The 25,409-nt window shown below is 31.0% G+C and overlaps 5 protein-coding genes across 5 annotated transcripts in view; 2 read left to right on the forward strand and 3 right to left on the reverse strand.

The window, feature by feature from the left end:
- The window catches only part of Phum_PHUM473040 (multiple ankyrin repeats single kh domain protein, putative), a gene marked incomplete at both ends in the record, with an annotated part of 13,609 nt that extends 1,269 nt beyond the window's left edge, over positions 1 to 12,340 (reverse strand). Inside the window, 26 exons of the mRNA XM_002430273.1 lie at positions 58 to 363; positions 473 to 677; positions 765 to 1,077; positions 1,160 to 1,343; positions 1,446 to 1,590; positions 1,832 to 1,981; positions 2,193 to 2,300; positions 2,390 to 2,626; positions 2,735 to 3,621; positions 3,709 to 3,894; positions 3,986 to 4,444; positions 4,546 to 4,811; positions 4,896 to 5,132; positions 5,475 to 5,651; positions 5,908 to 6,033; positions 6,131 to 6,290; positions 6,442 to 6,593; positions 6,736 to 7,021; positions 7,111 to 7,244; positions 7,333 to 7,516; positions 7,607 to 7,930; positions 8,021 to 8,347; positions 8,444 to 8,659; positions 8,752 to 9,246; positions 9,324 to 10,307; positions 12,143 to 12,340. Coding sequence (XP_002430318.1) covers positions 58 to 363; positions 473 to 677; positions 765 to 1,077; positions 1,160 to 1,343; positions 1,446 to 1,590; positions 1,832 to 1,981; positions 2,193 to 2,300; positions 2,390 to 2,626; positions 2,735 to 3,621; positions 3,709 to 3,894; positions 3,986 to 4,444; positions 4,546 to 4,811; positions 4,896 to 5,132; positions 5,475 to 5,651; positions 5,908 to 6,033; positions 6,131 to 6,290; positions 6,442 to 6,593; positions 6,736 to 7,021; positions 7,111 to 7,244; positions 7,333 to 7,516; positions 7,607 to 7,930; positions 8,021 to 8,347; positions 8,444 to 8,659; positions 8,752 to 9,246; positions 9,324 to 10,307; positions 12,143 to 12,340 — 7,446 coding nt within the window. The remainder of the gene's footprint in view (positions 1 to 57; positions 364 to 472; positions 678 to 764; positions 1,078 to 1,159; positions 1,344 to 1,445; positions 1,591 to 1,831; positions 1,982 to 2,192; positions 2,301 to 2,389; positions 2,627 to 2,734; positions 3,622 to 3,708; positions 3,895 to 3,985; positions 4,445 to 4,545; positions 4,812 to 4,895; positions 5,133 to 5,474; positions 5,652 to 5,907; positions 6,034 to 6,130; positions 6,291 to 6,441; positions 6,594 to 6,735; positions 7,022 to 7,110; positions 7,245 to 7,332; positions 7,517 to 7,606; positions 7,931 to 8,020; positions 8,348 to 8,443; positions 8,660 to 8,751; positions 9,247 to 9,323; positions 10,308 to 12,142) is intronic.
- A 660-nt stretch (positions 12,341 to 13,000) lies between these two features.
- Phum_PHUM473050 (phenylalanyl-tRNA synthetase beta chain, putative) lies at positions 13,001 to 15,364 on the reverse strand (the record flags this gene model as incomplete). The annotated part of the gene is made up of 8 exons (XM_002430274.1): positions 13,001 to 13,083; positions 13,184 to 13,556; positions 13,646 to 14,296; positions 14,424 to 14,690; positions 14,780 to 14,843; positions 14,924 to 15,081; positions 15,163 to 15,218; positions 15,307 to 15,364. The coding sequence occupies 8 exons, from the start codon at positions 15,362 to 15,364 to the stop codon at positions 13,001 to 13,003; spliced, it is 1,710 nt and encodes a 569-aa protein (XP_002430319.1).
- A 350-nt stretch (positions 15,365 to 15,714) lies between these two features.
- Phum_PHUM473060 (elongator complex protein, putative) lies at positions 15,715 to 19,572 on the forward strand (the record flags this gene model as incomplete). Its single annotated transcript, XM_002430275.1, has 1 exon — positions 15,715 to 19,572. The coding sequence occupies one exon, from the start codon at positions 15,715 to 15,717 to the stop codon at positions 19,570 to 19,572; it is 3,858 nt and encodes a 1,285-aa protein (XP_002430320.1).
- Positions 19,573 to 19,661: 89 nt separating this feature from the next.
- Positions 19,662 to 21,155, reverse strand: Phum_PHUM473070 (protein Peter pan, putative; the record flags this gene model as incomplete). Its single annotated transcript, XM_002430276.1, has 3 exons — positions 19,662 to 20,286; positions 20,374 to 20,558; positions 20,631 to 21,155. 3 exons carry the CDS (start codon positions 21,153 to 21,155, stop codon positions 19,662 to 19,664), a joined length of 1,335 nt encoding a protein of 444 aa, XP_002430321.1.
- A 155-nt stretch (positions 21,156 to 21,310) lies between these two features.
- On the forward strand, positions 21,311 to 25,334 carry Phum_PHUM473080 (vacuolar protein sorting, putative; the record flags this gene model as incomplete). Its single annotated transcript, XM_002430277.1, has 13 exons — positions 21,311 to 21,325; positions 21,375 to 22,028; positions 22,125 to 22,369; positions 22,448 to 22,669; positions 22,742 to 22,895; positions 22,980 to 23,126; positions 23,282 to 23,470; positions 23,542 to 23,817; positions 23,902 to 24,068; positions 24,167 to 24,339; positions 24,441 to 24,735; positions 24,857 to 25,108; positions 25,217 to 25,334. The coding sequence occupies 13 exons, from the start codon at positions 21,311 to 21,313 to the stop codon at positions 25,332 to 25,334; spliced, it is 2,907 nt and encodes a 968-aa protein (XP_002430322.1).
- Positions 25,335 to 25,409: the final 75 nt, after the last annotated feature.

Raw genomic sequence — 25,409 nt, forward strand, 5'->3', positions numbered from 1 at the left:
TGTTTAATAATAATAATAATAATACATTTAAAAAAATAGGATAATAAAAATACTTACATTCGTACTCAAAATTTCCATGGACGGCCTCACATTCGGAACTGTTAGGCTGGGAGCGGGGGGGTCGGGAAAACCTCCGCTGTACATGATTGGCAAATTGCTATTTGATTTCGATGAGACGGGTGAGCAAACGGCATTGCCTCTGTATCCGGGTGCTTTTGTCACATCAACTTGCGTTTGAGTTTGAATGTCTTCCATAAATTTTGAAGTGTTTGTAGGAGGTGCCGATGATAAACTACTAGTCGCAGCAACGCTAGCAAAATTCAACTTTTGACTTTGTTCATTTTCCCTTCCCCACATAGAAGACTTAAATCATAAGAAAACATCAATTATTATTTTTCGAAATTTTTTTTTTTTTTTTTTTTTTTGGCTTTAAAAAAAAAAAAAAAAATTCATCCCTAAATATTTTTTTTACCTTGGAAAAAGAGTCATTAAACAAAGAATATTCCTGAGGAATATGATTTTGGTTGACTATTTCGTGCTGAATGGGCGTCGAACTTCTAACTGCCGACTGCTGCTGCATCAAAGACATAGATTGTACAGAAGACGATTGCGGAAAAGGTGCTATTGAAGAAAATTGTCCTTGAATGTTTGGCGGAGCAGATACCGTTGGTTGCGGCCTAAAAATTTATTCGACAAATTATTATTATTATTATTATTAAATAAAAAGAGTTAAAATTAAGTAAAAAAAAAAAAAAAAAATTAACCTATGATGTTTCGGAGATGATAAAACTTGTTGATGTGGAGAAACTTGAGGACTGACAGGAGCCGTGGCAGGAGGTTGAGATGGTGTCAACATGGATCCTGAACCGATCGGAGTCCGAGATTTTCCCACCATCGATACGCTAGCGGTATTTACAGTAGTCGACAAAGTGGAATCGCTCAATTTCGCAGCGAACGTTTGACTTGCTAGCGGTGTTATTTTCATATTTCTACCAGAAGTCATAATCGCGGAAGTGTAAGACATTGTCGTCTTGGTATTCGGCGTCAACTGCGTATTACCCGAACTCCTTTTTTCACCTATGATAAAATAATAATACATGCATTTTCGCATTTGTCTTCCACGTTTCACGAACGCAATTTCGAACCGCACTATACTTACTGACTGAAATTAATCGCGGTGCGGTACTTTTAGAGACTGTGGTAGAATAAACTAATTTGGTAGGAGCGGTAGATCTGACAGAAGTACTAGGGGTAACGCTTGTTTTGTTCACAACGGAAACTGATTGAGTACCGATTCGGGGCAACAACTTTGGCAAGGTAGTATGTTTCGTTTTATTGGCAACCTTAAAGAAAAAATTAAAAAACCGAAGGTTGTAATAATAATTTTTAGTAATGAAAAAAAATCAATAATGGTAAAAAAAAAAAAAAAATTTTTTTTTAAATACCGAAATAGTAACTTTATCCGTTGACGAAGTTGCAATGGCTGACGATTTGGCGGGTTTGGGTAGCATTTGTAATATATCAACATCCGGATCTTTTATCAGGACAGCAATTAAATTATGAGCTTGTTTCGTCGCGTCGGCTGACCCCCTGCAATTGAAAAAAAAAAAATTCAAATTTTTTTTTTTTTTTAACTTATAACAACCTAATACTTTTTTTCAATAAAATTATATATAATAAGGCAACTCGGTGAATTTTTTTTTTTTTTTTTTTTTTTAAAACTCGTTAGTTAAGAAAAGAGTTAAAGAATTTTGAAAAAATTAGGAAGGAGCAAGGAGTCTCAAGGAGGGTATGATCGATCATTTTTCGTTTTTAATCCTTGACGACTTACTTAATGGTGATAATTCTTTCTCCTTGTCCCTTCCCCTGTTTCTCGACCTCAATATGCGCCCCTGTAGCGGAGCGTATTGCGTTGATATTGCTTCCGCCACGTCCAATCACCCTACTGATTGCATTCAGTGGGACTGACACTTTCTTAGATCTATATGGAAAGCTGTTATAATAACAAAGTAAAACAATTTAAGTAAAATGACGTCAATCAATCAATCAATCAATCAATCTTCAAAGTTTTTTGAGTGTACGGGAAAAATGAAACGTGTGTAAACGTGTGTAAAAAACAGAAGTCTAGGAGGTTTTTTAAAAAAAAAATATTATCCCTTATAAATTTTATTACTTCACTCTGATCAACTTACTTGCGTACAACTTCTTTCCATCCTTCCTCTCTTTTCCCACATCCTTTGGGACTCGTTGAAGAATTTTGGTTTTTATTACTCGTCACGTTTTCCGTTTCAAAATGATTTCTGTCAAGAATAAGAAAATGCAAAATTCATCAAATATTTTTTTCAAATTGATTAAAACATTTTTTTATCGTTAAAATTTTGATAATTACACATAATTATTGCTTTTCCTGCTTTTGTTTCCGAGTATGTAAGTTTCATTTCCGGTTGCCTCGAAATCTTCACGATCGGCGGGATGTCGGGAGGATTCGAAAACGAGCGAGCCTTTGTTACTTTTTTTCTCGGACGAACGTACGGTTCCTCCGTTATTTTTATTCTCCGAATGTGATAAATTTGGAATATTGTTAGTCCCATTTTCATGCGTGATAGATTCTCCTCCCTTATGACGCCTGGAATTTCAACAATTGATTCGAATTTCGAATTATTCATCGCATTATTATTTTTTTTTTTTTTTTTTTTTTTCCATAAAGGGAAAACGAATGAAATTGTGCCTTTACCTTTCCGAAAGTTCTTTCGTACCAACATTCGGTTTCGAATTCGTCACGGTGCTCGAACTTTCGCTGTTGACCGACGCTTCGTTACTATTGCTATTGGATTTATCTCGTTCACCTTGATTTCCCTTCTTTTTCTTTTTATCTTTTCGTTTTTCTTTCGATTTGACATCGTTCGAAGAACAAGATCCTTGACTGTTGGCATCGATGCCACTATCACCTTCTTCTTTGTCCAAGGCTTCTCCGTTTCTTAGCGGTGAACTAGAATTTAACCTAACATCGTTGTTGTTTTTAGATTCCTTATTCATTTCTTTTTCTTTAGTATAAGTAACTTTAGGAGATATTTCTTCGATATCTGATTTTTCCGCTTCTTCTTCTTCCTCTTCGTCTTCATTATCCGACGGAATTTTTTCATTTTTCTTATTTTCATTGATGAGCTTTCGCTTCTCCTCTTTTTTCTCCAATTTCTTTTTCTTCTTTCGTTCCCTACGTCTAGCCGCGGCCGCTTTTTTGGATTCTTCCCTAGTTTTTTCCATATCTAATTCTTCTAAAAGTATACTGGCATTTTTATTCGCTTTAGCCGATTGCAAGTCTTTAGCAGCACGGATGAGTTTTACGCATTCGTGACATTTTTCAAGGAGTTCTTTGTCATTGACGGTCGCTATGAACCTCGTCATATCTTGATCACTTGGAAATTGCGTGACGTGATTTACCATCCACTTAACTACCTTAACGTGACCTTTACGAAAAGCTGCCATCAAACAAGATACTTTTCTGTTGTCTTGAGAATCGATGTCGGCATCCAAATTGTAAAGGAGTTCAACTACATTAAGATGACCTCCGTTGGCGGCCAACCAGAGAGGAGAATTACCTTTTTTGTTTTTAACTTCAACCTTTAAAAAAAAATTTTTTTTAAAATTAGGTCAAGTGTAAAAATATGTTATTGTAAAAAGGTTAAGTATAAAGTTCAAATTACTTACCATTGCATTTCTCGAAAGCAAAAGTTCAACAAAACGACAATGCCCTTTATCGGCTGCGATCGTGAGTGCAGTATCTCGAGATGATGGTACCGGAGGAGCGTTAACATCTGCACCTTTATCTAACAGGACTCTACCCACCTCGACGTAACCACCACTAGCCGCTTCCATTAGAGGTGTCAAACCCGTCTAAAAAAATTAAAAAAATTACGATTGTTAATTGTCCAATTTAAAAAATCCTGTTACAATCGGTCATACCGATAAGTAAAGAAAGGACTACCTTTGCTCGATGCTCCACGTTAGCTTTCCTGTCAAGTAAAAGGCTAACAACTTCGTGCCTTCCTTGAAAACAAGCTAACGTGAGAGCAGTGTTTCGATTGGTTTCGATTTGTGCATTTATATCGCTTCCCATATCAAGAAGTATTCGTACGGCGGTCGTGTGACCGTTCATGGCTGCTAGCATCAAAGGTGAAATCCCGAGTTTACTTCCAGTTCTTGAATTGATCTCAGCTCCGTGACTTAGTAATAGTTTTATTATGTTTACATAGCCTCCCGATGCGGCTAAACTGAGAGGCGTGTAGTCGGAAACGTTTCTGTGTTCTTTGTTAGCCATTTTTGTTAGTAATAACTCTACGACTTCGTATCTTCCCCCAGAACAAGCCAGGGATAAAGGTGTATCTTTCGTACGTTCAGATTGAGCTTCAATATCTGCCCCGTGATTAAGAAGAATATCTACTACCTGTCATGAGAAAAATCCTTAAATTATTTTTGTCCTTGAAAAAAAAAAAAAAATAAAAAAAAAAATAATAAAAATCAATTTAAAAACAAATAATAAATAACCTTTTCATGACCAGCAGTTGCCGCAAGTATCAAAGGAGTAAAGCCTTTTTTATCTCTATGTTCTATATCAGCACCTCGCGATAACAATAATTCTACTAGTTCTTCGTGACCGCCGGCACATGCTAAAGTCAGAGCCGTGTCGTGATTGGTGTCCGTTTCTGAATCAACATCCATTCCAGAAGAAAGCTGTATCGGCGGATGTAAAACTGGAGGTGTTGTTTGTTGACACTGGGCAGCATTACTAGGCTGAGGATAATGACCTATGCCTATGAAACAACGAAAAATTTTTCTTAACGTTCGGTAAAAAAAAAATGGTAAATACTACCCCTTGGTTATGTTTGGCAGTTTACCTGAGTTAGCATCAAGTTGATGTGATGTAAAATTGGAGTTATGTTGTCTCAGTGGTATTTGGTAACGTGCTTTTTTACCCTTTATGGGCAAATACGCTGACTGAGTGTGAGAAACTTTCTTCTCCGTAACAGTTTGGGTAGCCACTTGAACTTGTCTAGTGGTGTTGGCTTCGGTAGTAATAGGACATGAAAACTGGGTAGTGCTCGTGCTTGATTCACAAGTAGTAACATTACGACCTGAAAAAAATTTTTTACATCTCAACATAAATAATTATTTACATCATTTTTTATTAAGTATTATTCGTATTAATTTTTGGAAAAAAATATCACAAAAAAAAAAAAAAAACTCAACTCAAAAACGCAGTTAATTTAATTTTTAAACATTTATAAGTGAGTTTAAATTGCTGTAGAGCAAGGAGAAGCTAAACGGTGCAAAAATAAAACATGTAATAATAAATGTTAAGAAAAAAAAAAAATTAGTAATATTAATCGGCTAATTTTTTTCCACTTATTTATTAATTCCTCCGCGGCTTTGAGTCGGATTTTTTTCTACGTCATTATTATTATTATCAAACTTACTCAATGGGGATGGAAACAAAGATTGAGATTGAAAAGCAGCGTTTCCGGGATCGATTCTAGCGGATAAATTCATTAAATGGGTTGCAGATGTGTTTGCCATGTGTAATGGCGTTATTCCGCTCCCTACTTGAATGTTTTGGGCAGTTTGTTGAACATTGCCACTTACGGGTAAATTCCCTTAAGAAAAGGAATAACAACGGTCAATTAGCTTACCCCGATAGATACGTTTCTCACCGCAAAAAAAAAAGGATCATAAAAATTCAATAATAATTTAACTCATTCAAAAAAAAAAAAAAAAAAAAAAAAAAACGTCTGCACTATGTGGGAAATGTAAAAAAAAAAAAAAAAAAACGGTAATAAAATAAAATAAAAACCAATCAATCAATCAATCAATCAACCCTCGAGTTTAAAACAAAAATTACGGCCAACGTACCAGACATTCTAGCCTTATTCACAGATTGTAAACCGGCAACAAAACCGGCGGAAAAAAGATCCATTTGTCGAGAATTACTACCAGATATTTGTGACTGGGTACTTGTTCCAGACATTTGTACGGCTCCTTAAAAACAACAAAATAATATAATACATTAAAAGATGAGTTAGAAAAGAAAAAAAAAAAAATAAAGTTTTCTCTTAATATGATTTAAAATATTTACTTTCATTAGTTCGGGTCAAGGACATTGGTTGACCATTAGTGCCTGAAAGTTGTAACGAAGTGCCTGTCATCTGCAAACCGGTTGAAACATCATTTTGAGTTACAATATCGTGAGGCGTCGAAAATTGTTGATATTGAATGTGGTTGGTTTGATTTCCCCTCTAAAAAAAAAAATTTTTTTTTTTTTTTAGTTAAAATATTATTAATAACTTTATAAATTATTTAGCATGATTTAGAAATGACAGAAAATAATTAGAAGAAAAAATAAATAAATAAATAAACTCATTTGAAAATAAAATAATAATTTTTAACCTGGTTTTGCTGTGAAGAAATAGCAGGAACCGTTATGTAAGCCAAATCTTGTGGCTGTTGTTGAGCTAACAGATTAAACGCTTCTTCTTCCGCAGCTAAGGCTTCTTCGGCGGATAATTCTTGCTGAGTTGCAGCCGTTAATCTCTCTTGGTCTAAAAAAAAAAAAAAAAAATAAACTATAATCAGTCTTCATTTTTAATAATAATAATAATAATAATAATAATAGAAATATTTGCAGCAAATTCTGTTTAAAAAAAAAAAAAAAAAACAAAGTTATTTATTTTGAAAAGCTACCGATTGTGGAATCTTCTAAACGGAAAGCTTCTAGTTTGTGAGCAAAATCCATAACAATATTGTCTATCTGTTCTGCAGGGGTTTTAGAAAGGTTTTTACCATCTTCTTTCCCGTCGCTACCATCTTGGGAAGAAGTGATTGCTGCAATAAGCAAGGAATCTGCAACCACATTCTGTCTCATTTTATCTAACATATCTTCCGTAGTCGTAAATAAATGGCAAGGTTGTGACTGATCAGACAGCATACCTGCTAGTTCGTTAACATCCACGCTATTTGCCGGAGTGATCTGTGTATATAAAAAAATTTAATTTGAAGAAAAAAAAAAATAATAATAATAATAATTTTTACTTAAAACTTTATAAAAAAAAAAATTACCTGCTGCTGTAGAGTCCATAATTGCTGATGTTTTTGCTGTAATAATTGAAGCTGAGAAGGCGTAGCAGCAGTAGCTATGGCAGGATCAAGTTGTTGAAGATGAGCGAGAAGTTGAGTTGGCGTGATACCTCGAACTGTGAATAACCAACATAAAATATTAAACTTTTTCTTCTTCAAAAAAAATATTTCACCGTAAAAAGGAAAAAAATTTATACAACTTACGATCTTGGACTTGAGAAGTTTGAGTTTGCGACGTTTGATTTTGGTTTTGGGTCTGCGTTTGTTGAAATTCTTGAGTGAGTTGTTGTAATTCTAAATGTTGCTGTTGAAGATTAATTTTACGAAGATTTTTCCCTTCCTTTTTGGACACGGGTTTTGCTTTAGGCCGATCACTAATAGCAGTGATCTAATAAAAAAAATGTACGGATAATAATATAATTATTATTACTACTTTTTTTTTAACCTCTCATAAATAAATAAGCAATTAATTACTCACTTGCGTAACTTCAAAGGGTTGTTGAGGAGGAGAGTTGGGCAAAGACATTTGAGGAGGTTGCGGAGGTGAACTGGGTTGAGTTGGAACCACAACTTTCCCATTTCCTCCTATTGCAACGTTTTGCTGAGAGGGTAGATCAATGTTAAGAACTAAAGGTTTCGGGCCAGGAACTAGTGTAGCAGTCGACACAGTAACGTCTTTTTTTTCTTTCTCTTCCTTATTCGAAACACCACTGGTACTTCCCTTGTTTTGCACATTAACCTCACTTTCTGGCACACTATGATTTAAATTTGATGCGTTTTCACCCACTGGTTGGGTTCTCACCTAAAAAAATTAACACCGCGTTTATTAAATTATAAAATGACGTGAATGATTTAAATGTTGTAAAAACATTTTTTAAAAAAATTTACTAACTTGTTGAGCTTCGGAAGATGTTAAACCAGGTTCGGAAGTCGTAGGAAGTTTGATTTTTCTCAGAAGTGAAAGTGCTTTTTGAGGATTGTGAGGTTTGTTAGCACAGTGTAGGGGCACTTTATTATTTTGCCCATTTTGTTCAGCTTCTCGTGCAATAGCAGCTGCAGCCGCCGCTCTGGCAGCATCGTATTCTCGAAGAAGATCTTCGGAAGGTTGAGGAGGAACCGCCGGGGGTTGCATCATGATTGAATGAGGATAATCCAAAAGAAGATGAACCACATTTGTATGTCCTCCTTTTGCAGCTTCGATAAGAATGGTTGAATTATCCTAAAGGACAATAATATTTTTGTATTATTATTATTATTATTATTGTAATATTATTAAAACAAGGATTGATACATTAATTTAAAGAAAAGTAATTACTTTGAGTTTATGAAAAGGGTCGGCATGATGAGCTAAAAGAAGTTCTACAACTCCAATATGTCCACCGGCAGCGGCCAAAGATAATGGAGTATGATCATTGTTGGTAGTAGTTTTATTCACGTCTGCATTTTTTGAAATAAGAAATTGCACCGTTTGCTGATGACCAGCTCGGCATGCTTTCATTAAAGGCGTTCTTCCTCCTTCGGATTCATGTTCCTAATTGTACAGTTTTAAAATTATTATTTCTTTTCGATAATAATAATAATAATAATAAATAATAATATTATTGTTATGTGTTTATGACTTACTAGTTCTGCACCATACATTAAAAGAAGAGTAGCCACTTCGGTGTGGCCATTTTCACATGCGTAAGTAAGGGCAGTATCTCCTGTTTGAGTTTGAGCGTTGACATTGGCGTGATAATATTCAAGCAAATATCGTACAAGTTCTAAATGGCCTTCTTGAGCAGCCTCCATTAATGGAGTTGAAGCCCCTAATTCTAAATCAGCACCAGCTTTTAAAAGAAAATCAGCTACTTCTAGAAAACCACCGCAACAAGCGAGAGTTAATGCAGTTTCCTGAGTTTCTTCCGTCTGAGCGTTTATATTAGCTCCCTGGCTAAGAAGAAGGGCAACCATCTCCTCATGTCCTTCTCTTGCTGCTTCCATAAGGGGAGTATATCCTTCATCATTAACTTCTTCAATGTTGGCGCCTCGTTCTATTAATAACAAGGCCAATTCCGTATGACCCCCACAAGCAGCTAAAGTTAATGGAGACTCAAAACTGTCCGTAGGCATGTTTACCTGAATATACAAAAAAAAAAATTATTTTACATGTTAACAATTTTAAGTAAAGACAAAAATGCATATATGTTTATTACTTGGGCACCAGAATCCAGTAACAATCTAGCCACCTCAACATGCCCATCCATTGAAGCTTCCATTAAAGCCGTATGCATTTCATCGGTTTTATGCTCCTGGTCTGCTCCAGCCTCTAATAAAAATCGAACCATGTCTAAGTGACCTTTGTAACAAGCCAAAGTCAAAGCGGATTCCTTAAATTCATTAGAATGAGTGTTTATTCCGGCTCCGTGATCCAATAATATTTTGGCTACACCTACGTGACCAGCACTTGCAGCTTCCATCAAAGGTGTATGACCATTTTCATTGTGATCCTCCACATTGGCTTCATTTTCTAATAAAACGCGGACAACGGCTTCATGTCCACCGGCACAAGCATACATCAGAGGAGTATTACCTGAAGAAGATTGAGCATTTACTTCAGCTCCGTGGTTAATAAGTAATTTAACTATATCAGGATGTCCTGCCGATGCTGCTTCCATTAAAGGAGTACAATCTCCTTTTACACCTCTATCTTCGACGTTGGCGTGCATGGCCAGCAAAACTTGAGCAAGTTCTAAATAACCTGCTGAGCAAGCGAGGGATAATAAACTTTCACCTTCTTCCGTGGTTTCGTGAACGCTTTTTCCTTCTGTTAAAAGCTTTCTAACAGTGCTAACATCCCCGTCTGTGCAAGCTTCAACCAAAGAACGAGTAGGAACGAGTTCTACTTGCGAACGAGGATTTTCCGTCCTCATGCGAGTTAAAGCCGCGGCTGCCTCATCCAAAGCACAAGATACGCTTGAAGTTAAACGACGCAAAACCTCTGGGTCAGCTAATTGCTTCCCATCACCCGTTGATAACTTTGATATTCCGGCAGCTTCTAAGAGTGCTTCTAATCGGGCTTGAGTTTCTGGATCAACTGAATTTTCCGCTCCCTCTGCGCACCCCCCACTAAGAAGAAATTTGGACGTATCAAGACGGGAATCTTCGTCCAATTCTTGCTCTATCATAAAAGATTCAACCTGTAAAAGGTAAAATTTAAAAAGTCTCTTAGTGTTTGATGATTGTTTAGTTTAGAGTAAAATTTTTTGGACAAAAATTTATAACAACAACAACAACAAAAACAATAGACAACCGCGAAAATTTTGAATAATTAATATTAAAGAAAGGAAATAAATTTTTAAAATTATAATTTTTAAAAATACAAAAAAATTAGCTCGACATTTTTTCATTATTAGGTCAATAAACTACTACTACTACTACTACTACACACTTATGTACCATATTTTATTGAATTTTTTCAAATTTTTTTTTTAAGATGTCCATTATTTATTTAAATTTATGTAATTGACAAGTTCCAAAAAAAAAAAAAAAAAAAAAAAAAAAAAAAAAATTAAGCTTTGTTAAAATATATTCGATACTTTTTTAAAATTAATTAATTTCGATATTTTATTTCTTTTTTTTTGCATGTAAAAATATTATTGATTTTTAATTTTACTTTTTTAATCACCAATAACAATTTTTTTCTTATTCGAAACAAACAAATACTAATAATAATAATAATAATAAATCATATGAATTTCTTTAAATCTAAATATTATTTGAAAATTCATATATAAAGAAAATATAAGAAAATGATTACAATTTTTTTTTTTTTTTAAAAGGTTTTTTTTTCTTCACATAAGCTAAACATAATTTTTTTTGTTATTATAGAAAAAATTTATGGATGCAATCAAGGTAAAAGTATTTATCAAAGTTCACTAAACTTTAAAAAAATTTTAAAATTTATAAAAAAGGCTTTGCTTTTCTCCTTCCCCCTCCCCCTATTAATTAAAAGCAAAGTTTTACATAAACAGACACAAAAATTAAACTTATTAAAATTATTTATAATTTTAAATAAATATAGAAAATAATTTAAAATAAAAGAATCAATTTCGATGTAAAAAAAAATATGTCAATATAAACATTAAGAAGATAAAAAATTTTTTTATGAACAACACTCAATTATTTATTTATTAAAAAACATTTTAAAGTTTTTCAATTCAAAATTATATTTATTAAAAATTTGTTACTTTATCAAAATTAATTTAAAAAAAAAAAAAAAAAATTATTTAGAAAAATTTTGGCAACAGACAGTAAAAAATTTTTTTTTTTTATTAAAAGTGTTTAATAGTAGTTTGCTATTGAACAATACCACGGCAGTTAAAAAAAAAAAAAAAGTATTATTTAAATTAAATTTAAATTTAAATTTAAAAAACTTATAAAATAAAAATTTTTTTACGATAAATAACGTTAAAATTAATTTTAATACACTTTAAGAATGACAAGAATGAATATAATGAGGAATGTAATATTTCGCTGAAAAGTGATTGCCATTTTTTCCGCAGTAGCTCTTGTTAATGAATCGTTTTTAAATATATATATATATATATTATTCATACATTGAATGTGAACTACATTATTTTAAATAATAATAATTATAAAAAATGATGACACTGGTAAAATAAAAAGAAAACTTGCATAAATGTGAAATATTTAGAGAAAACATGGCCTAATCATATCAAACTGATTCATCTTTTTTCAAAATGCAAATTACGGAAGCCATTTTGTTTATTCACTTAAGGCTTAAATATCGCAATTATTCGGTTCTATATAATTTATTTATTGTGTAATAAATTAATTAATTAATATACGTACGGTATTGAACAATTATCAATTGAAAAAATTATTTTATTCATATTTTTTAAGCCTAATGTACAAGCTTGCTGGCACAAAATGTCTTTCTCCTAAGTTCATTGAAACATACTCGAGGCCACACGTAATCGTTTTGATTTCCTTTTAAAATTTTTATTCTTACCTCAGAAACGTCGTCTTCCTCGCTTTCCGACGAATCAGTCATAAATTTCGGTTGTAATTCTGAGAAAGTCTCAGTTCCTGATTTTGTGGGACTTGAATTTGAAGATTGGGGAGTAGACGATTTTTCTGTATCGTGATGAGCGTTCCCTTTCTCAATTTTTTGACTATCTGAAGAGGAACCTTGTGCTACATTCTGCATTTTTACCTTTCTTTAGTTTTCTATTGCATTTAATGGCTCTCTTTATTATTGAATCTAAACACAGGCACTAATAAATTCTGAAGTTATTTTAATTACAATCACCATCATTAACTCAAATTAATAATCGCCATGTCTACTATGAAGTTCCCGGATGCTAAAATTCCCTGTGCTGCTCTCTGACATCAGAATGGCAAACTTCCACAATTCTTAAATTTCCCTGCGTGATTTAATTAAACCCACTCTTAATTAATTTTTGACAAATTATTCAAGAATAAAAACCTAATTTTAAAAACGAATCGTTGGTTTCAATTACGGAAAAATATAACCTGAATAAGGTTTTGCTAGAATCGTTTCATTTTAAAACATGACATTCCGAAAAAAAGGCGCCTTTTTAAAAAATTTTAAATTTGGAAAAGCTTTCACATATACTCTCAAGTTGAACTTGCCACACATTAAAATGGCCAAAATATATTATTAACGTTATTTTTTATGTTTTTAAGCAACAAATATGAATTATATTATTATTTTATAAATATGTACGGTATATGTAACATTATTATAAATTTATTTAAATAAATAAACCCAAAAAACAATTAAATAAATATATTATATTTTATAAAAAAACTTCAATATTTAATTCCAAAGCAGAACAAGGTAAATTTATATCAAATTCCTTTGTAACTGAAGGATGCAGTATGCCCATTTTACCAATAACATTTCCATTAACAAAAATTTGAGCACACCTTTTTGAAAAAAATGTCGGGTCTGAAAATATAATTTATAAATTTATTAAAATTTATAATGTAAGCCATTTAATAAATTGGAGATGCATAAAATATTTACCGCTGTGAGCTTCTAAATAATAACCAAAATTTGATTTCTCAATGTCGTGCTTAATGGCAAGAGCTATCATTAATCTATCGAGAAGACCATGAATTATTTCAAATCCAGATGTTTTATTACAATAAACTGCACATAAATGTCTTTCATTCTTCGCTCCAACTTCTTCATTTTTACTCGCCATGACTACATCTGAGACTTCAAAAATTTTTATCGGAAGTGGCAATTGTTTATTTGAAGCAATCGTTTTTAAAATGCAAGGTAATAGTTCTGTTCTGCATACTTGAAATTCAAGTGCTTTAGGATTTGAGACGTGAACTGCTGGAATATCATTTATTTTTTTCCCAAGCTTAGTCGAAATATCATCTGTGGAACACTAATTTTATTTTTTTTTTTCATTTTAATATTAAATTCTAAAAAATTATTAAAACATTTTTTTTAAAGTCAGTTTAAATAATTTATTACCAATGAAAATGTGAGTGCTTCTGTAAAACCCGATCTGCTTATTTCTTCTCTCAAATGATCTGTTAATTTGTTCAAAGAATATTCTTGTGCAACAGTAGCAGTTTTAGGAAATGTTTTTTTTATCTTGTTGTAACCGAATGCAATGGCTACATCTTCGATTATATCGATTTCGTGTAAAATATCATGGCGGGTAGGAGGAACGGATACCAACATTTTGGGTGAATTTTTTTTTTTATTGGTCGCCGTAGTCAAACCCATTTTCAACAGCAATTTAATTAAAGTGTCTTGACTTTCTTGTATTCCGGTAATTAAATTTGCCTTGTTTAAATTGACATTCATTTTTTTAACTTCCATTTTCGGTTGGATATCCTTTTTCCCATCTGGATATTCGATAGCAACTCTTTCGTAGGAAAATTGATTCGATGAATATTGACTAAACATGGATACGATTGTATCTATTACAACTTCTGCTTTTTTCAAATCTGTTGCCGTAGCTTCAATGAAAATATTCTTCGTTTTCAATGTTATTTTACTATGATCTCCATTTATTATCGGAGGCAATGAAAGTACAACACCATTGCTGTCTAATATAACAGGATAAACTGAACTGTTTTTAATTATAGGTAAATACTGCTTTAATTGCGCATGATTCTAAAAAAAAAAAAAAAAAAACAAAGCATTTGAATTTATACCGAGATGGTTTTCGATGTAATTTAAATGTAAAATTTACTTTAATTATTTTTTAAAATAATTTTATAATGATATTCATTTAACTAACAGCATATAAATCCATGATTTCAAGACCAGAATACTTTTTATTTTGATTTAAAGGTACAAAAGTGATTTCGCTCGGAGGTTTTGCATCATAAATAAAGGGCCCTTTAATTGTGTCTAAATCGTGAGTACCTATAGCAACCAAACTTCTTTTTCTACAGATATTATGATGTAGTTTATCTTGTAAGTCGATGAAACTGTTGTAAATATCGTTATTAAATGTAACATTTCTTAATATGGCAGATACAATATAAGGTCTGATTAATTTGGTCTGAAATAAAAACAAATTCATCAAGTTATAAGTACATTAATGGTAACAGTCGAATTCTTTTATTATCATTACACAAAATACTTATTTACATTAGGCATCACCGTGATCTTTTCATTGATATTTTCAGAAGGTTGAAATATTGGTGGCTTTAATCTGCATAAACACACGTAAAAATTAATAAATAAAACATTTTTAATATTTTTTTTCTAGTTTTAATTTCTTGAGATACATACTTGCCCTGAAATATTAATAGTCCTCTCACTAAACCTTCTAAACAAAGTAAATCATATCGATTGGCTGGAATATCAATACGATATATAACTTCTTCGGAAGCGTTTTGAGCATGCTGGTCGGAACCTTGTTCCCTTAAAATCATTTGTTTTTCGGTAGTCTGTGGGTAAATAAATACTTTATTTTTAATTTTGGCGTTTTTACGGACAAATTTTTGATATTAGATAAAATTACCACTTACAATTTCATCCAATTCCAACCCGAAATCAAAACATAATTCTGCAAATTCATTATCAGCTTAAAAAAAAAAATATTATTTTTAGATTACTTAGAATAGAAAGAATAAAAAATCAATTTAAAAAAATTTTTTTTTTTCACTACTTACTGAATTTTTTTCCTAAATTTTCAAATAATCTATCACGATTAATATTTATCGTAGGCATTATTTTATATACTGAATTATATTGCTTTGAAGAATAACAGATTTCTACGTTTGTAAAACCACGTGATTATTTTTTTATCTTATTACAAATTATTATGATAAATTTACTTAAACAATGTTACAGTTTAGCATGTATATAAAAGTACATAAATAAATAAAATTATATGTATATAATGTACAACATACTGAAAAAGCTTACAATATATTTTAATGTAAAAAAAATCAACACGTTTAATAATATCCAGAAAAACAGCAAAATGTAAGGATGCCAACCTTTGCAAATACAAACAAGTTATCAAAGTGCAATCTTACGACAGGTACTTTTCTTTAAAACACACACATGCTTTTAAAATGCGAAATATAACCGTATCAAATATTGAAAGACATTCATTAAATTTTTTAAAGTATTGTGAAGTATTTTGTGTCAATGACAGAGTACTTTACGCCTATGGACAAGGTATTGTGAGCAAATATTCAGACAATAATGAAGAGATTATATGTGATTTAAAAGAAACACTTTATCCAGGAACAAAAAATGACAGTTTAAAAGCTTTGGATATAAATTATCATTATGAAAAAGATGCATTGTATTTAATTTTAAAAAATGGAGATATAATTTCCATTGAAAAAAATGAAGAATATACTTTAAATATAGTAGGTTCGGTGTCTGATTCCATACAAGCCGTTAAATGGAGCCCAGAGCAAGAATTGATTGCTGTTGTTGATGGGGCTGACAATATAATTTTGTTGTCCAGTGATTTTGATACAATTTCAGAAACTCCACTTCACGGTGGTGGATTCGGTGAGAAACAAATAATTACTGTTGGTTGGGGTAGTAAAGAAACACAGTTCCAAGGGTCTGCTGGAAAATATAAGGCAGAAGATAAAGAAGAGATAATATTTAGTAACACAAATAGGATCGTCATCTCTTGGAGAGGAGATGCTGAATATTTTGCTGTTTCAAGTATCAATCCAGAAAAAAATTTGAGATACATTAAAATTTTTAACAAAAATGGAGTTTTGCAATCTACAAGTGAATGCATTAACGGTCTCGATGATTCTTTAGATTGGCGTTCTTCTGGTAATCTAATAGCAACAACTCAAAAACATTTAAATAAGTACATTGTAAGTTTTTTCGAAAAAAATGGTATGAAACATGGAGATTTTAAATTAGCTACAAATGAACAGTTTGGAAAAGTAAGTGAAATTTGCTGGAGCAAAGATTCGAAAATATTGGCTGTTGCACTGACTGATAGCGATTCAGAAAAAAATAGTCATTTAAATGATTCTGAAGAATGTGGAAATTACATTATTCAATTTTACACCGTCAGTAATTATAAATGGTATTATAAATATACCATAACTATAAATAATTCCACCTCTGTTTCATTAAAATGGGATGATCAGAGATTAAGCGATTTGCATATTGTCGTTAATAAAAAATTTGGTATCGAGTATTTTAAATATTCTTGGCTATGGGTTATCAGCAAAAGTAAAGTAAATTGTGAAAGTGATGAATCATTTGTAGCAGTTATAAATGGTTGTAATGTGCAACTAACTTCATTTAAAAAAGGAATAATACCTCCTCCAATGTATAGTAGTTTAATTCAATTGAATTCACCTGTTAATTTTGTATCGTTTGCAAAAAACGATAAAGATTTATCTCCTAATGATTTTATGCTCCTGTTATCTGATGGAACTGTACTAATTTACAAATACTTTTTAGTTAATAAAACATTGCAATGTGAACATAAATTGATAGGAACACTAAAACTACCTATCGATGAAGGAAATTTTTATTACAATGGAATTTGGTTTGAAAAAAATAAATTGTTACTGTCATCATTAAAAGTAACAGGTGAAAAGTCTAAGCCCATTTTAAACATGGTGAGCTTTCAAGAAAGTGATTTATCTGCGTCATATGAAATAAAAGAAATATTGCTACAGTCAACTGTTGCAATTTTAAAATTTTCCAAATCGACAGTTATTGTATATGACAATGATGGAATGATTTATTCGCTTAAAAGTGATAATTTGACAAGTGTTAATTCTGATAAAAAAAACAAGATGATTTTGGATTTAGAAATTTTCGAACAAACCGATGGAAAATTAATTATATTTAGTTTAGATAATTTCCATAAATTTTATGTTAACGGAGAGTTAATTTTTAACAATATATTGTCATTTCATATTCACGACGCTTTTATTTTGTTGACTAATTTTAAGCAAGAGTTAATATCGATAAATTATGAAGAAATAAACATTTTTAAAGTGCATGAATCGGAATTGTTTAAAAGAAAAATTGAAAGAGGTTCAAGAATTATTACATCAGTTTATAAAGATCTGAAAGTAATTTTGCAAATGCCTAGAGGGAATCTTGAATGCATACAACCGAGAGCACTATCAGTTTATGCTGTGGGAAAATTTTTAGACTCATTAAAATATGCCGAGGCATTTAATCTAATGAGAAAACAAAGGATCAATCTCAATTTAATTTACGATCACAATCCGTTACTCTTTGCTAATAATGTGGACAGTTTTTTAAGAGAAATAGAAGATCCTCAATGGATAAGTCTTTTTATTTCCGATATTACAGAAGAAGATTTGACAAAGACTACATATGCTGTTGCTTATAAAAAAAATAATAATGCTCTTGAAAAAACTGATTTTTCTAAAATTAGTACCGTCTGCAACTTATTAGAAAAAGCTTTAAGTAAGATAAACAATTCAGAGAAATATTTACTTCCGATTCTGACTTGCCTCATCAAGAGAAATAAAATTGAATTCATAGAAGCAGCTCTTTTAAAATTAAAAAGTTTAAAAGAAAAAGAAATGCAGGGGATAAAATCTAGTGTAACATTCGATGAAGCTTTTAAATATGTTTTATATTTGATAGATGTCGATGAGCTTTATAATATAGCTTTGGGAATGTACGACTTTGATTTAGTTCTCATCGTGGCAAACAAATCTCAGAAAGATCCAAAAGAATATTTGCCTTTTCTTAATAACTTGAAGTCTTTGGAACCTCATTACCAAAAGTACTCAATTGATAAATATTTAAAACGATATAAGAAAGCTTTAGAAAATCTGATACAGTGCGATGAAATCGACGAGTGCATAACTTTTATAAAGTCACATCAGTTGTATAAATATGCATTAAAATTAGTTCCGCAAAATACAGATAAATTTAAAAATATTTGCGTCTGTTACGGAGAAGAATTAATGAAGGGGAACCATTTTGAGGAAGCCGGTATTATGTTCGCCAAAGCTGGATTGTACAAAAATGCAATCGATGCTTATAAAAAGTCTGGGAATTGGCGCGAAGTTATTTCGTGCGCTAACGAGTTAAAATTTAAAGAAAGCGAATTGAACGAGTTGTATTATGAGCTCGCGGAAAATTTAATTGCATGCAAGCAATTTATGGATGCCAGTCTAGTTTACAAAGATTACATTAAAGATATAACAGAATGTTCGAAAACATTAGCGTTAGGTAAATATTTTGATGAAGCTTACCGTATTTGCGCGTTGTACAATTGCAAGGATTACACAAAAGAAATGATATATTCAGCAGCCGTCCATCAGGCACATTCACTCGGACTACATATTGATGACGTCACTAATACAATTGAAAAACAAAAAAACCGTTTGCTGGTGGTACGACAAAATAAGTTGCTGGCTTTGGAAAGCAAGCCAGACTACGATATTGACAGCGATGCATATTCGGATGCAAGCACCATAATAACGAGATCTAATGCATCAACGCGTTTAACAAATAAAACATACCGTTCTGCAAAAAATAAAAGAAAACAAGAGCGAAAACTATTAAGTTTGAAAGAAGGAAGCCCTTATGAAGATTTGGCCTTACTGACTTCCCTTTACAATTTAGTCACAAATTCACTAAAGCTATCATCAGAAGTAGGCGAGCTAAATAAATTTTTAGTTAAAATTAACGAATACGAGTTGGCAGAAAAATTACAAAGTCAATTTAAACAATTGTTGAAAAAAATTGAAAATTCTAAAAATGAAATTTGGACACCTGATTGCCTGTTGAAAATGCAAGAGTCCAATTTCAATTCGACATCCAATGAATTAGCTTTATCACATACGCAGATGGAAAATGCACCACCTTCGTTATTTAATCTCAAATACAGCATTCCTCCAGAAACTCAATTGAATGTATCATGGGAATTAGACTTATTGAAACCGTAACGAGATTGAATATTATTTAATAAAACAATTTGTGAAATTTCATATATATTTTTATATATGTATTATAATTATAAGTTAAAAGTATTAAATTATGTTTTTTTTAATTGCTTCGATTTATAATTAAGTTTTGATTTTTTTCCTTTTTTAAAATAATCCGATCCTAATTTTTTTCTTTTAATTCCCTTCGATTGAGAACTAAAGAGATCACTGTCTGGATCTTTACCTACCTCTGCTTTGAACCATGCAGCATCATTTTCATCATCCCCATCATTATTATCATCATCAAAATTATCACCGTTGGAAATGAAACCATTATTAACGTTGTTCATTTTAATTAACTTTTTCGTTTTCTTATTATTCTTTTGTCCCTGTATTGATTTTTCTTTCAACTTTTGTTTAGCTAATTCTTTTATTTTTTTTCTTTCCTCTTGTTCTTTTTTCCTAGCCTCTTTTAAGCATCTCTTTTCTAATCTTCTCTGTAATATAGCAGCTTTTTCCTCTTCCGTTTTAATAATGTTTTTATGATATAAAACTTCTCCATTAAGGAATCCTTCTTCAATTTTAAAAAGTTGTAATGTTAAACGTGGACCTTGCTCTATTAAACGAATGGATGATTGATTTAATAACATATTTCCTCGAGTTGAAATCTTCTGAGGTAATGTAACATGACTGTCTGGATCATCTTCTGCTTCACTTTCAGATAAGTATTCTGACCTAATATAAAGATTTTGAAAAAGATAAATAATTTTTAAAAAAAAAACTAGAATAAAATAATTTTGGACATTAAACCTTAAAACTTACTTTAAAATAAATTCTGCAGGGTTTGAATATTTCGATAAGTCTGGAACTTTATTTTGAATCATTTTTTTAACACCTTTCGAAATGTTAACAGGAGTCACTTTTATTGCATAATGTCTGAAATCGATTTCATCTGAAGCTGAATTGTAGTTAAAAAGTACACATCTTCTTACATTATTTAAATTTAACTGTAAAAATAAAGCAGATTAAAAAAAAAAATGTAAAAAAAAAACTTTAAATTGAAAAAAAAAAGAACTTACATTAACAAGATTTAATGTTGGAAACATGTTTTGGAACATTGAAGTCATTAGCTTTAATTGAATTTCATCACTTGTAAAATTATTTAAAACTAGAAGAGGAGGATGTAAAAATTGCTGATCAGAAACATATTGTTTTTTTAAGCTTGATATTACATCTTTTGCCAAAGAATAATTTAAGACTTTAAAATATAGCGTAGGGCCCCTTGGCGCACGTGTTATTTTAAGGTAAGTTCCAATGTCGGTTGAAGTAAATACACACATGTGTGTTACGTGTAAAGGCCCTGATATAGCTAAAAAATCCTTCATTTTATTAGCTTTCATTGCTTTTAATGAAGACGCGGTATAAGGTTCCATTATTTTACGAAAATCCAAAGTAAGACGAGAAATATTTTCGCCAACCGCTCCTCTGTGAAATACAAATGAATGAGGAGCATTTTTTAATTCTTCTGGCTCGTCTTTATTTAATGCTTGTTTATTTCGTAGTTTACACCGACCGATTTTTTTTCCTCGTCGAACTTTACCCATTTTAAAAAAAACAAAAAACAAATCACATGTGAACGTTGATACTATGTCATAGAGATATAAAAAAACCTCTATGAGAATTTTACTCTAACTTGTAAATATGTCAGGCTAAATAATTTGAGAACTTTATATGTATTACTAATTAATAAAAATTTTAAATGGCGATTCACGAGGTAAAGTTATACTAAAATTTGGAAATAAAATTTTTGAATTTTTGATAAGTATTTATTCCGCGAATTTCAGTTGAGAAGATTTCCTTTCTTTGACTTGAATACTGATAACGATAAAGGAGCTGTCAGTTCACTTCTTAAAGAAAATCAATTAAAATTAGCAACGAGCGGACATGGAAGTTTTGTTTTTGGGGATAATGAAGGAAACATTCATATTTTGAATAGAAATTTTAAAGGCATATCATTTAGAGGTTTTGCCGTAACTATTACTTTAGCTGAATTTGTGAAATATTCACCTTTACTACTTGCTATCGGTGATGATGAAGTCGGAGTAAATCCTTTATTAAAAGTTTGGAATATAGAAAAATTAGACAGAAACGGTAATCCAACTTGTTTAAGAGTTACTAGATTAAATTCTGCATTGACAAAATCATGTAATACTCAAAAAGCTGTATCTCCATCATGCTTATGTATTCATGAAGCACTGAATCTTATTGCTATCGGATTTATCGATGGAAGCATATTACTTTTTAGAGGAGATATAACTAGAGATAGAAGTAGTAAAACTAAACTATTAAAAGATAGTGGAAATAGCCCTGTTACAGGTTTAGCTTTCAGGACTTTTTCCAAATTCACATTTTTATTCACCACAAATGAGGATCAAGTTTTTTTTTACGATGTTTCAGTTAAAGATAAAGAAATTAAGGTAATCTCTTATAAAGTGTATTCCAGTAAATATTTATTAAAAGCATTTCAAATTTGTTATCCTCATTATGTAAAAGTTACCATCCATGTTTTTTAGATTGAACTAGACAACATTGGTTGCAAAGCTAATTGCAGTTTAATGGCTGAATCATCTCATGGAGCCAATTTTGTCGTTGCCAGAAATGATGCTGTATATTGTTATACAACTGATGGGAAAGGACCCTGTTATGCAGTAGAAGGTGTTAAAACATTAATTCAATGGTCTAAAATGTATTTAGTTATAGTATCTAAAAAAGAAATAAATTCCTCCAATTCATTTTTGAGCTCTACTCGGATTTCAGGGTACTTTTATTTAAATGTGATTATTTATTAAAATATTATTTTTTTAATATGTATATTTAAAGATATTATTTCATTTAGAGAATCTAATGCATCTGAAAATCATGAAATAACTATTTTGGATATGCAAAATAAACTAATAGTTTTTTCAACCGTTATGAAACCTATTCTTGCAGTGGTTGTAGAATGGGGTTCTTTTTATGTTATTACCAAAGATCACAAAATTCATCATTTGGTTGAAAAAAATGTTCAATCAAAATTAGCCTTACTCTTTAAAAAAAATCGCTATGATGTTGCCATAAGGTAAATATCTTCCAAAGAATTTAATAAAGAGCTGTCAAGTAATAAAATTTAATTCTTTTTTTTAAATTTTAGAATGGCTAAAAGTCAGCATTATGATGAAGAAGGACTTGTGGATATATTTAGGCAATATGGTGATCATTTATATGCTAAAGGTGATAGATTCGGTGCAATAGAACAATATATAAAAACCATTGGAAAACTGGAACCATCTTATATAATTAGAAGGGTAAATTTTTTTTGTTTTGATTCAATATAATATTACTATGGTTGCTCTTAAAAAAAAGAAATTTATTTTTTCTTTTTTTTCCAGTTTATGGAATCAGCTCACATGGAACAATTAATGGAATATTTACAAGCTTTACATCGAGCTGGATTAGCTGATGAAGATCACACTACTCTTCTTCTTAACTGTTACATTAAATTGGGTAGAACAACTGATTTGAAAAATTTTATTATGGTAAGTATTATTTTTATAACTTTAAACGTTAATATTTTCTTTTTTCGAATGATGAATTTTGTCTCTCTTATAAAAACTTTTTCTCGAAAAAATTATTTATTGCAACAATCTGAAAAAGTGATAAATTAATTTTTTTTTTCTTTTTTTAATATTAGACAAAAGATAGAGAATTGGATTTTGATATTGACATTGCATTAAAAGTTGTTCGAGGTGTGAATCCGGATGATGCTTTGCTTTTGGCAAAAGCTCATGCTAAACACGAATGGGTTTTACGAATCATTTTAGAAGATCAGAAAAAATTTAACGAAGCCATTCAATACATTAGAACACTTGAAGCTCAAGATGTAAGTCCATATTTAAATTATTATTTTAAGTAACAATAACTTGATTAAGATAGTTTAATAAAAAATTACAGATAGAAAAATGCTTGCTTGATTTTGGTGACATTTTAATTAATAATGTGCCTAAAGAAACCACAGAGTTTTTAAAAGGTTATTTCACTGAAGCAAATTCGGGGAAAAAAACTTACGATGGTATTTTCGACGATAAAAATTCAAGTCCTAATCCTCAAGATTATTTGCATTTGTTTTTAAATAAATCGGAATATTTAGTGGAATTTTTAGAGCATTTAATCGAAGTACGTTCCGGATGGAATAAGCAAATTTATAATGCCTTGGTCGAGCATTTATTAGTAAGTTTGTATAAGGAAAATGGCTCGTGTATAAGCATGATAAGAAGTGTTGGTTTTTACGTTTTAATTATTATTTTAATTCAGGTTGTTTGGAGTAGAGCCGAAGGAAATGACAAAACAATGGCAGAACAAAGACTAATGAAACTCTTACAAAATCCGGATGCTTTGTACGATAAAGACCAAACGTTCATATTATGTCGAATGTACAACTTTTCACCAGGTATAATTTTATTGTACGAAGAAAATAAAATGTACGTATATCATATTTGAAATGATCAAAATTATCAAAAGGAAAATATTTTGTCAATTTTTATCAATTTAATTTAATTAAAATATAGTTCTAATTTAGGTATCATCAAGTGCTACAGTATTATTTAATGCAGGAAGATTACAAAGCTGTTTTGGCAACGTGTAAAAGATACGGTCATCAAGATCCCTCGTTGTGGGTTCAAGCTCTATGGTCGGTCGCGAGACAGTCTTCCGCTCCTTCTCAACTACTTTCCGACATTTTAGCTGTTATAGGTAAAACAATCAGTTAAATGTTTTATTACGGTCAAAGTTTTTTTTTTTTAAATCATTCCGAATCTATTTCTCGAACGTCGTGCCTAAATTTTTTTTTGCAGAAAAAGAAAAATTACTGTCTCCATTGTTAACCGTTGAAGCTCTTGGAGATACTCCCGCGACTTTGGGACAAGTGAGAAAGTATTTAATGACCGTTTTGCAGGCCGAAGAAGAATTACTCACCAAAGAATCGGAATTGATACATAAGTACACGGCGGAAACTAAAAAAGTCAAATCGCACATAAAAGATTTGCAAAACAACGCGACCATTTTCCAGGGTTCGAGATGCAGCATTTGCACACATCAATTGGAATTACCAAGTATTCATTTTTTATGTCAACATTCTTACCACCAACAGTAAATTTTAATTTATTACTACGTCATTTATTAAACTATTAAACGAAATCTAAGACGAAACATTGAAACATTTTTAAATTTCAATTATTAATGACGTAATTATGCCTTTGTTTGGGTTTAGTTGTTTTCAGGGCTATTCGGAAAATGAAAACGAATGCATTGTGTGCAAAAGAAACAATAAACAGCTTTTAGATATGATAAAGTATCAGGAACAAAGTCACGAATTGCACGAATCGTTTCACAGTCAATTGGAAAAAGCAGACGATGGTTTTTCGGTTGTCGCCGATTATTTCGGTAGAGGAGTTTTCAATACCCTAACGATCGTACCTCCCGCCATTTCGATGACGGCAGAACAAAAAACCAAACCTGGCACGTTACAACACAAGATTTTCTTTAATTTAAATTTTTTACAAGTCAAAAATATTTTTGCTCATATTTTTTAAATTTCAGACGTAGAAAAAACAAACGATAATGTTAAAAGTAAAGCGGAGGTAGCAACGAGTAAAAATTATGAAAGTTATAAGCCGATAACAAATACATCTTCGGATAGAATAGAATCCAATATAAAAAAATTAGAAGATACTCCGAGTATCAGGTAATCATAATAAAAAAAAAAAAAAAAAAAAAAATTTTTTTTTTTGTTTTATTAATATTTTTTTAATTGTTTAAAAACT

The sequence above is a fragment of the Pediculus humanus genome, genomic scaffold (genome assembly GCF_000006295.1).
Source record: "Pediculus humanus corporis 1103172108252 genomic scaffold, whole genome shotgun sequence".
Taxonomy (NCBI): domain Eukaryota; kingdom Metazoa; phylum Arthropoda; class Insecta; order Psocodea; family Pediculidae; genus Pediculus; species Pediculus humanus.